The 11,116-nt window shown below is 43.8% G+C and overlaps 2 protein-coding genes across 2 annotated transcripts; both read right to left on the bottom strand.

Moving 5' to 3' along the window:
• Positions 1-1,101: 1,101 nt before the first annotated feature.
• Positions 1,102-3,620, bottom strand: cfap107 (cilia and flagella associated protein 107; the record flags this gene model as incomplete). Its single annotated transcript, XM_080423488.1, has 4 exons — positions 1,102-1,376; positions 1,622-1,793; positions 2,731-2,841; positions 3,510-3,620. 4 exons carry the CDS (start codon positions 3,618-3,620, stop codon positions 1,102-1,104), a joined length of 669 nt encoding a protein of 222 aa, XP_080279614.1.
• A 524-nt stretch (positions 3,621-4,144) lies between these two features.
• On the bottom strand, positions 4,145-9,582 carry aadacl4 (arylacetamide deacetylase-like 4; the record flags this gene model as incomplete). The annotated part of the gene is made up of 4 exons (XM_080425278.1): positions 4,145-4,928; positions 5,052-5,115; positions 8,629-8,854; positions 9,406-9,582. The coding sequence occupies 4 exons, from the start codon at positions 9,580-9,582 to the stop codon at positions 4,145-4,147; spliced, it is 1,251 nt and encodes a 416-aa protein (XP_080281404.1).
• Between the last annotated feature and the right edge of the window lie 1,534 nt (positions 9,583-11,116).

Here is an 11,116-nt window from a genome sequence, read left to right as displayed (position 1 = left end):
AAAGCACATCAGTTTCACTTAAGCAAAGACGAAGGCTTCTGGTTTAATTTGGTGTGTTTCACTATCATATAAATAATAGAAATGTGCCGATAACAATCATAAAGCAAAAAGGTTATAATATCAATTGTTCAGTCATTTACAGTTACAAGTCCCTTGTACCAACTTTAACATTGCTGAGTCAAAGCACACATGCAACACAACGTTTGAGAGAGTGACGTGCAGCTATAGCACCATCGTGTGGTTGAGAGAGAAAACACAAGGCACAGGGTGGATAATGCTGAGTTCCATACTTTCCCTACGCACTGAGCCATAATGTATAACATATAGAAGTCAGCAGAACACCAGAGTGACTAACTAGCTAACAGCGGGCAGGACAGAGGGGCTTCAGTTGCACTGGAAGACAGCAGGCAGACGGGGAAAAGGGGAGACAGACGCAGATGGTTGACCATCAAACATAAGCATCTTTGATTCTTCCTAATTAACCACTTTGATTCCCTGTAATTAAACACCTAATGGAATGGGACTTAGACACGTCCCATCAGACTCTCCCTTACATGAATCATAGCTTCTGGTTTGCCTCAATACTCAGGTCAACACCGTCATCCACCGTTTTCCTATTTTCTCCTCTTCTTTTGGTCCTGTTTTTTTTTTCTTCTCTCTCCATTCAGTATCTAGGGCAAAACTAACAGCCCATTCGGAGTTTTAATTATTAAGCGTGAGGAGAGAGAGAATTTGCATGTAATTATTGTCTGGAAGGGTAGAGATGATTTATGGACCACTTCCAACATCTCCCCCCCCCCCGCCCACACACACACACACATGTATGTAGCACACACACACACACACACACACACACACACACACACACACACACACACACACACACACTGCGACAGCTCCCTGCACAACACAGTCAACGTACAGTAGACTTCAAGAGGACTTAATGAGTCTCCTGGTAAATTTTTAATCCCTTTTGATTGCCCAAATATTTCACTCCATTATATTTCGCATGCCACTGTGCTGACTAATAAAAACCTCAAGAAACCCTGCAAATAGCGTGGCCCCTGCAGGTGCAAAATAGCACAGTGCGTCCATCTGGCCCTAGGCATGCGGTGGTGGAGAAGGTATAGAAGGTAGGAGACGGGGACAGTGGTCTGGGACCTGCAGCATGGAGCGCCGTCTCAAATCCAGGTCCTTGTTGTTGTGATTGGCAGCGTGCAGGTGGCTGGAAAGTGCACGAGGGGCTCTGGCAAAACCATTCAGTCCAAAGGCACTGAGCGGGTGTCTCTGGTACGCCGAGCTGTAGGCGCTCAGCCACTGCTGCTTTCCCAAACAGTGCTTCTTGGACTCTAGCAGGCCAAAATTGGTTGGAGGAGCTGTAAGAGAGGGGGGGGCTCAGTTGTCATGTTCCTGGAGCCATTGGTTATGCCAGTGATCCGGTTTTTAAATAAAACACTTTTTGGGTTGCAATCCAAGTTTGAGTGCTGTGTATTGTCCAAATTAAGTTTACCAAGTTCAAGTACTGAATGCCGGTGCACACAGCTTACAGATTGCTTCATTGCATACACTTAAGGTGCATAATTTGAATTTGAAAAGGTGAATTTCAAACAGTGGTTCTTACCAGAAATTGGGTGGTCAGACTTTTCTGGCTGCCACGACAGGCTGTCTGGATTCCAGGAGCGCAAAGCAGGTGGTGCGGAAGTGGTCTTACGGCCATAGCTTTCATCATATAGTGTGACCATGTAATGCAAGGCTGGTGTGTTGTGAGCAAACAACAGCTTTGATGGAAGCCCCTTTAAAACACAACATAAAGGTGTACACAATAAGATGACCTTAAACCTAACTCTATGGCAGTGGTAGGCAACATTAGGCACAGGTGCCAACATTGGCACAGGGGAGGGTGATCACTGGCACACTGGCATAAGTGTGAGGGAGGTAATTTATTTTAAAATTCAATATTCAAAAAAAGTTTAGTCAGTTCAATCAAGTCCCCTCACATCTTTATACAAATGACATCCTGCACATAATTCTACATTCAAACTCCTAACTCTGACTGGGGAGGGAGTCTGAGAGATAGGCGGGGTTATTGCTCTCTTGAATTTAATGATCATTACATCCTGAATATTTCTAAAGAAGAAGAAAAAAATTATGTATAGCCTATGGACAATCAAAATCAGTTGGAAATATTACATTTTGATGTGGTGTCATAATTAAACTTAATGTTGATACGGCACACTGACTATCAAGAAATTTTAAACTTGGCACTTCATGTCAAAAAGGTTGCCGACCCCTGCTCTATGGTATTACAATGTCGCTCGCTGAATATTACAGATTCTCAGTGAACAACAGCATTATATGGCAAGATATACATTAGACTTTAACCATTGGCCTTCATCACCTTTCAGACATGCGGGGCAGAAGCTACAGCATCATTAAGATGCAATTGAAATCCTTTTCACTGGGTGGAAAACACAGGGGCAGCAAGTTTACTCTAACAGCCTTTTATAGGAACTGCCTGGATGAATCAATGGTTTTCAACACCTTTCATGACCGCTGCACCGCTAACCACAAATTTGTGCCCATGAAGAGGTTCATCAAAGGCCTTATCTTGGGGCTGGTCAATATGCAAAAGTGGCCACTATTGAGAAATGAAAAGCCACTTGCCTTGCAATAGTTGTGTCAGGCCTTTAATTGGGTGGTAATGCAATGATTGTTGCAGTTTAGTCTAACCTCAGCTCTCCGTAGGCCTGAATGTTTCACAGAGACGTCTGGCTTGGATTCCCACTGGGGCCGATAGTCCATGCGGTTGGTGCTGCTGGCGGTCTTGGGCTCTCGAGTGAACTAACAACAGAGAAAACAAACAGTATCATAGGTGTGTGTGTGTGTGTGTGTGTGTGTGTGTGTGTGTGTGTGTGTGTGTGTGTGTGTGTGTGTGCGTGTGCGTGTGCGTGCGTGTGTGTGTGCGTGTGCGTGTGTGCGCATGTTTGTTGGGGGGGGGGGTGCTCAGCAAAGCTCACACTTCACTATCGACCGGGAGACGTTGTGCAATATTTCTAAAGCCATTCCTCTGCTCAGATCCTGAAGCAGCAGCCCGTGGCTGCGCCTCGCGTCAATGCAATTAACGCTGGTGGAGCTGTACCCCCCCCCTCTCTCCCACCAGGAGGCTGTGCTGATGTAGCTGAACTGAGGCTGTCTAATCACTTTGCTATAGATTTGACTACCAACTGAGGCACTGCAAAAACCTCTTGTCACATCACCATGGAGCTAATGCCTTATGTTTAGGATCTCTGGCATAAGACAGGAGGCAGTGTTCTCACATTCAAATGGAAGCTGTAGGCCTATGCCGAAATGTAATTTGGTTACTGCAAGATAGCCAGTCCCTGTCAGTCCCAGATATAAATATGAATCATTGTGCTTGCTGAGTGAATAACTTAATGACAACCCTTAGCCAAATGTTACATTACCATTGAGTGCATGCCAAAAAAACATATGCCTAAATATATGCCTACCTGTAGTCGTTCCTCCAACCAGTTACCTGTTAGGACTTTCTTTCCATACTTCTGCTCAATTCTCCAGCCAGGTTGGGTCCATTTATCATTCCTCATTTTAGTTTTGTCCATGCTGTTCGTGCTGTCCGAGAGAAGGTGCTGTGCTGTTAGAGCATGTTTAGCAAGTCAAACAGATAGCATGATGTAGTGGCATTCACCTGGCCCCATTATGGTGTAGCCGGTGGACAGGAAAGAGAGGAGCTATTTCGTTACTATGGATACAGCAAACACAGTGACAGCCATTGCAATTAGTGTACACCTGAAGCAAGAAGAGATGCCTCACATTCATGTTGAAAAAAACGAATGATATTCCATAATGCGAATGACTGAAAATGGTCTTTGAACACCGACTGTATGGGGGAAACTAATACTGCATATTGTTTTGCAATAAAATGTGTTGCATCCTTGAGGCTACATTTTTCATTCTTAGGAAAATAACATAATAGCAATAACACAAATTAATTTTATTTCTTTATTTTATTTTTCTCCAAACAAAAAATCACTTCCAGCGAATATTGAAACTGCCATCTGTGGTAATTTTGTTTTGCTTATTGATAAAACAATACAGGAATGCATACAGTTAGAATATATTCTCATTATAGAGTTTTCACAAAATCAACAACACTGTCCACAACTCGTGGTGCAGAGGGAAAGCTCAGACACCCCTGGCTGATAAAGTTAAGGATGCCATGAAAACCGTCCGCCACATGTTGCCAGGTGACATCCACACCCAGATCCATCAGCCGCTTCCTGTAAATAAGCCCATCATCCCTCAGGACATCATACTCACAGGTGAGGATGAAGGTGGGCGGGCTCATACGGATGACATCGTCATCTGCCAATAAGGGAGAGACCTCAGGCTCCAGGCCGTTTTTAATTATGTGATACACCTCGCCATTGTATTCTGCGGCTGGCAACTCGGTGTAGCCCCGAGCTAAGCATGCCACTGGGAGGTTGGAAGGGGAGAGCCACTTTCGATAGCATGGCTTGAGCTCAGTGGGGACATGGTTACCTTCCAGCACATCCTGGCAGATAGACATGTCTCCATTGAGGTACTGCAGGAAGTAGAATGCCACCCGGCCACGGAACAATATGGGCACAGCGTGGTTTTGCTGGTATGAAGGCAGGTTGAAATCTGCCATCTGCAGGGCTGGGTAAATGAGGACCTGAGCGCAGGGGGACGGCAGATGTCCGTCCTTTTTCTTTGCCAGCCTTTGGCAAAGTGCGGCTGCCAGGTTCGCCCCGGTGCTGTCCCCACCGACTGCCACTCTGCGAGGGTCCACACCAAACTCTGCCTCGGCCACTGACAGGAAGTGACATGTCGCTGTGTCACAATCATCTAGCTGGGCAGGGTACCTGTGCTCAGGGGCTAACCGGTATCTGAAAGGAGTGAGAAATGCAGATGGAAGGAACATTTGTCAAATCCTGGCTGCTTTGCAGACCAAATAGGTGTATTGACTTGCTTTGCTTAGACAAAGTGTAAAGGAGGAGACTAGAACTTACCCAACAGACACAACCGTAGTCTCTGTCTTCTTGGAAATTTGCCGGCAGACTTCATCAGCAGTATCTAATAAGGGTAGGCAGAAGTTTAGTTTGCCGGTAACAACAGATCACATGGTTCTTTGCAAGTGGCAAATCACACAACATGGAATTAACTTAACCCTTCTTTTTCACACACTTGTATACAACTATATACACACTCACACACACACACACACACACACACACACACACACACACACACACACACACACACACACACACACACACACACACACACACACACACACACACACACACTCTTATATAGTGTTGCGCGTGTGCGTGCGCATCTTAAAGCACAAGCTAAAGCTGTATCTTGTCAATGGAGGTTATACAGCAGCTGACCAATCACCACAGATAAAGTGCCATCGCCGGCTGAACTTGCACCGTAAGCAACTTCACTGCTTACGGAACTTGGCCACGAAACGTACAGTTGCTGCAGATGGTTTGGTAACATTTACTGCACGGCTAGGTAGACACTGGAGGTTATCTCGCCGCAAAGGAACTAAAACAGAATTTGTTTTGTACCAACAAAAGTGAGGCATGTAACATTATTTTGTTCTCCGACAAGTTACTCATTGACAGATAATGTTATTTAATTGATTAACTTCAAGGGTTGATCAAATGTAATGTTTTTCATTGGGCCTCATGTATCAATATTTTCAGAAAACTCGTACATTTTGTCAGCGGGGCTGATGCGCAGAGCCCTGCTTCTAAATTGCAGCGTTTTTCGCAGTTTTTTTTATTTTACGCCGTTTGGTGCCCCCCCCAAGGTTGGTGCCCTGTGCTTCAGCACCTCAAGCCCGTTGGATAAGCCACCACTGTGCGTCTCAGAGATGTGCTGTGGACACTTCAGAAACCTGCCTTCCAGTGACATCATCAGTAGACAGGTTTGGTCATTTCAAATAATATTTCAAACTTTCAAAATGTCCTGCTTTTAAGCCCCATCGATTATGTCATTGGTAGGCAGGTTTCTGAACTGTCCACAGCAAAAAGAACTGTTGCAGCAAATGTGATGTCAAATGTTCCACGCATACTGCAACAGGTTAAAATAAATTTGTTTGACTGTATATTGTAGGCAGAAGCTTTTCAGCCACTAGAGGAGTCATTTTATCTTGTATAGGCCTACAAATAATCACAGGTTATAATTGTAATATTTAAATGTATGTTTGTAGAGAAAGATCACAAATACAACTCTGCTGGCTATATTAGTTCAATAGCATAAAAAAAACTAAGTTTTAGTAATCAGCCCATAAATGTATTATGCAAGTCCAAATCTGTGTTGTTTCGGAGACATGTTGACTACTTAAGTTTTTCTTAGAAGAACCAGGCACTTTAGCAGCCTCTGCTGGACTCCCAGGACTCTGTCACTCGCCATTCCCATGATGCCCAAGCTCTGCTGACTCAAGGTCCTCAATGACGCAGCATCGCAGCCCTAATCCTATCCCTGCTGCAAGCAGTGGAGTATTTTTCTTCTACACTGAAAGACATCCGCACAAGCTTGATAGAGATGTTGAAGAAATCAGGGTGCTGCACTGCTGCCTGCTTTGTTCACCTAGGATTCGAATACAGTACTCCCGTGTGGGAAACCAAACCATCTACTGCCCCAGGGGAGATATTACACTCATGAACTTTGCTAATGGCACCAATATAACACCCAGGATTCAAACACGGGTCTCCCGCATGGGAAATCAAACATCTGCAGCTCACCCAAAGGGGAGGTATTAGGCTTATGAGCTTCACGCAGGGCTACTCCATCACACAAGCACAGCCATCGGCCCTTCAACGTACCATTTGTGCACTCAGTCACAGTGTGAGTGCACACATGCGTCTGATTATATTGCACCTCCTACCTAAGGGGTCTGTGGATGTGTTAATAGTGTCATGAGCCACGGCTTCAGAGGACCTAGCTATCTCCCAGCTATCTCCCATCAACATTTATTATGGACATTATGTTATATCATAACATCCACAACTAGAAAAGTGTGCTCCTCGGAGCGCAAGTTTTCGCCAGGTCGGGTTGCCAACCCAAGGCATGCAAATTTTGGAAGGCAGCCAATCGGAATGGAATATGAAATATAAATATAAAAATGCATCTTGATCACATGACTCCATACAGAGATTGGTCTACTGGGAATGACTAATCTTCGATCGGTCCAACACCGGAAATTAGCTGCTTACAGATGGACGGACAAACTGACACACGGACAGACGGATGGACAGACGGATGGACGGACAAGAGCAAAAATATTAGTCTCTGGCCATCGGCTGTCTGGCCTGGCGGAGACAATAACCATGCTGAAGACTGACTTATTATGTTAATTAACGTTATATCAGAGGAGTGATAAAACTGGCAACTGTAGGTCAAACCTGGGTCTCAGACACAGACTCACAGCACCCTCTATAGGTATCCTAACACAATAACATGAGCTTTATCAGGAACACTGATTAATTAAGTCACTATAACAACTGGTCTAGAAGTAAAGAAATTCAGCCATAATGTGCTTACCAACCAGGTAGCCTTCAACTGCAACACGTGCCAGTTGATTTTGCAGAAATTACAGGGTAATGTGTGTCCCCACACCAACAAGTGACAACATTCAGCAGGTGGCAGTTTGCATCAAAGATAAACTGCACATTGAGAGGGAGGGAGAGAGGGAGAGGTCCTATTTCACCCACGCAATAAACCGGCCAATCCCGGATACCAAAGCCTGAACATGCTGAAAGATGTGTCACTTCACAGCGTGTTGTCAGCGCAAAAACTCCAGCAGGCAAGCTGATAACTACTTGTGATACTATATTACTACCACAATTTAACATTTGCTACAATTTTTTGATAAAAATAAAATGACTGAATTGAATAATAAAAGCAAAACAAGAAAAACACACTATATAGCTGTGTTGTTGTTTTTTTTTGCTGTTTATTCGTGCAATACGCTATGAACAGTTTTAGAGCACTTGTGAAATCTCTTCAGATCCTGAAAACAAACTGATAGGCCTATATGAAAACCCTGAGCAAGACTGCCCTCAGGGGGTTCAATTCCAGTGCGGTGCATCCGGCTTTGTCAAGTGTCTATACGAACACAATCGGCCCGTGTTCGGGGGAGGGAAGCCGGGCGGGGAGGATGATATGTGTCACTGCACGTGATCCTACGGGCTGGGGACGGATCATGTCAACAGGGAGTGTTGTGCGGGAGGAGTGGGATGGAGGAGCTGCGTCCTCCCGGTGGGGGCTCCTCACTGACAGGTGAGCCAGTATGGTACAACAGCAGTGACAACACAAACAAAATTGTCTGGGGAGGAAATTAGCATACCGACTAAATTGGCATACCGATTGCTCAACAATCTGAGCAGCCATCAGCTGGGTGAACCTAAAAACGGAATTTCCTCACGGGACTAATAAAGTAATCATATACTATATTTTGTTGTTTTTGTAGGTCCAGAAAGCTATACACACAAATAATGCAAAGGCTGACAAGTGTCCTGAGCGAATCCACGCACAATAATGTACGATTAAATTGATTGGTTGAAATTATACCTAAATTGCCCATCACCCATCCGCCTCCATGGAAATATATGAGACCTCTTCTCAAGCCGTCAGAGGCCACTGTCGATTCATAGACTCGCACTGGCACCTGAGAAAACTTCAGGTCCTTCACACGCAGGCCAGGGGGGACTGGGTTTATGTGGGTCAGGAATTGAGCCCTGAACCAACGAATGAAGCTGACTTGATGACATATACCCAGACGTTCCAGGATCCTGCCCTGGGAGGAGAGAAACCATAAACATAAGCAGCAGCAGCTAAGTGGAAAAAGTATTTTGTTTATTCATTCATTCATTCATTCACTCATGCTCATAAGGTAAGTCCTATACAGTAAATGTCCTTTTGGGTAAAAAATGTTTATGGCAGGCTGGGAAGGACAGTACTGTGTAGCTAAAATTATTATTTTATTTACATTTTGATTCCCATAAACATGAAGAATTGAGTAACTCCCATGTTTCCCTTTTGTCTAAATGTACATAAAGAAAAACAAATGACCTTGTCTCTTTGTGCAACTTGGTCAGACTTGTTTTCTTATCTAAAGTTTCCCTTATCTAAGCTTTATCAGCAGCTAGAGGACGGAGAAAGGACAGACATCTCTGCCACCGGGCCTGAAAGAGCATAGCTCACTTTTAATATTCCAACTCCAGCTTTTTTCCACGGCTATTCACCAAGGAATAAGTTAGATTAATTATTTCAAGCGGGAAGAACATGATTTGACTTGCAGAAAACACAAAATAATAAGCAGCAACAATTCCACAGATAGATACTCACCACAATTGCTATTCCGACAAACAAGCCATGAACTACATGCAGTTTCCCACGATTTGCAACCCCACAAGGAATGTCTGAATTCATCATCTCCGAGTACACAAGTCCAATTACCAGAAGGAAGAAGGCTGCGAATAGAGCAGCAAAGCCAATTATTAAAATTGCAATGCTAATGTCCATGGTCTGTCTGGTCTGGTCTGTTCTGCAGAAGGTAAGGCATTAGAAGTTAACGAAATGCTTTATCTACCTGCTCCACTCCTCCCACATTCTCGTGTAATGTGTTGTGACCTTGGGCTCTCTTAATGACATGTCTGACTATCCAACAGGCGGGCACAAAATTCCACATTTCATAGAAGCATAGTCAATCACTTACAGTATTTTCCCAATTAAATCTAAAAGGTTTTGCAATGAAATACTGCAGCAGTTATTTTTGTTGTCCACTACTAGTCCTGTTTTTAATTACTCTCTATATTCCAGAATGCCCATTGCCTCGCAAATCAGTATAAGACTGATTAATGTATTCTGTATTTTAATATTTACGATCTGTTCATCCATTTTCATTAGAAAATCTACTTCACTCAAATGCACTCAACAAAGACAGGAATGTTGTGCTATACTGTGGTGGGAAATTAGTTAAAACCACTGCTGCGGGAGATTTAAATGTCACCCTTGAAGGCTGACTAGCCTCTGAATTTACACCGTTGATCTGTAGATGGCAGTGATAGCATGCATGAGTGAAAATAAACTGTTCTCTGGCTTTGGATGTCTTTAGATTTAGATATCTGAGTACAGCCTAAATACAGTCCCCACTGACTTAATAATTTGTTGTTTTTGCATAACAAATCATAATATAACTAATTTCAGTTTAGTTGGGAACTGAACCAGTTTAGGGTCAACTTCTAATGCAATTTAATTTTGAGTTTAGACTTTTTTGTTTCAATATACAAAAAGATGACAGCATCTGGAGCTGTTTTGTGTCAGAGCCTCTAGCAGTCCCCAAGAGCCCCTCTGCCTTCTCTGAGTAGCTGAGCCCAGCACAAAGCCACCATTGTGAGGCTGCTCTTTAAACCCATCCCAGTTGCTGAAAAGGCCCTGCATTCAACGATACACAGTACAAATCACAGGGTCTGGGCCAAAAATCACAGACTGGAATCTCGCCTGAGGCCCATGAATTCACAGGATTTGTTCAGGTAGGTATTCATGCAGATCTCGGTCTGTCATTTGGCCATGATTCTGTAGCTTCAGTTGACCTATTTCTCAAACTGCACTGTCACATACAAATTTACATGGTTTTATTTTCTAAACTTCCATCCCGACCGATGGGGTTCAAACAGTATAGGTTCAGCATTCACAAGAATGCTGAAATGTTTGACCATTATGGTCAAACATTTGACCATAATGGGTTGTAGATCTATGTTTTGTATATACTTAAGATCTTGCACCTTTGCGCCCATTACACCATTGGTGATAGTAGCAATGTCAAAGTGGTCTAATATATCTAATGGAACATATTTGGTGGTGCGAGCCAAAAGGCAGCCAGGATAGGCAAAATGCATTCTGTTGGTCTTCACATAAAAAAATCCCATAAATTGTCCATGTGACAAGGGCGTGTGTGTAGGTCTGTCTGGGTGAGTGCATGTACCCAACCATAGCCTAGCCCATTTAGCCTATGGGTGATTCATATGAAAGAGAAAGTTTCTTAAAGCGTTTCCAT

The sequence above is a fragment of the Gymnoscopelus braueri genome (assembly GCF_963280865.1).
Source record: "Gymnoscopelus braueri genome assembly, chromosome: 3".
NCBI classification, from domain to species: domain Eukaryota; kingdom Metazoa; phylum Chordata; class Actinopteri; order Myctophiformes; family Myctophidae; genus Gymnoscopelus; species Gymnoscopelus braueri.
The sequence above is the reverse complement of the archived record's forward strand: the minus strand, read 5'-3'. Positions and strand labels throughout refer to the sequence as shown.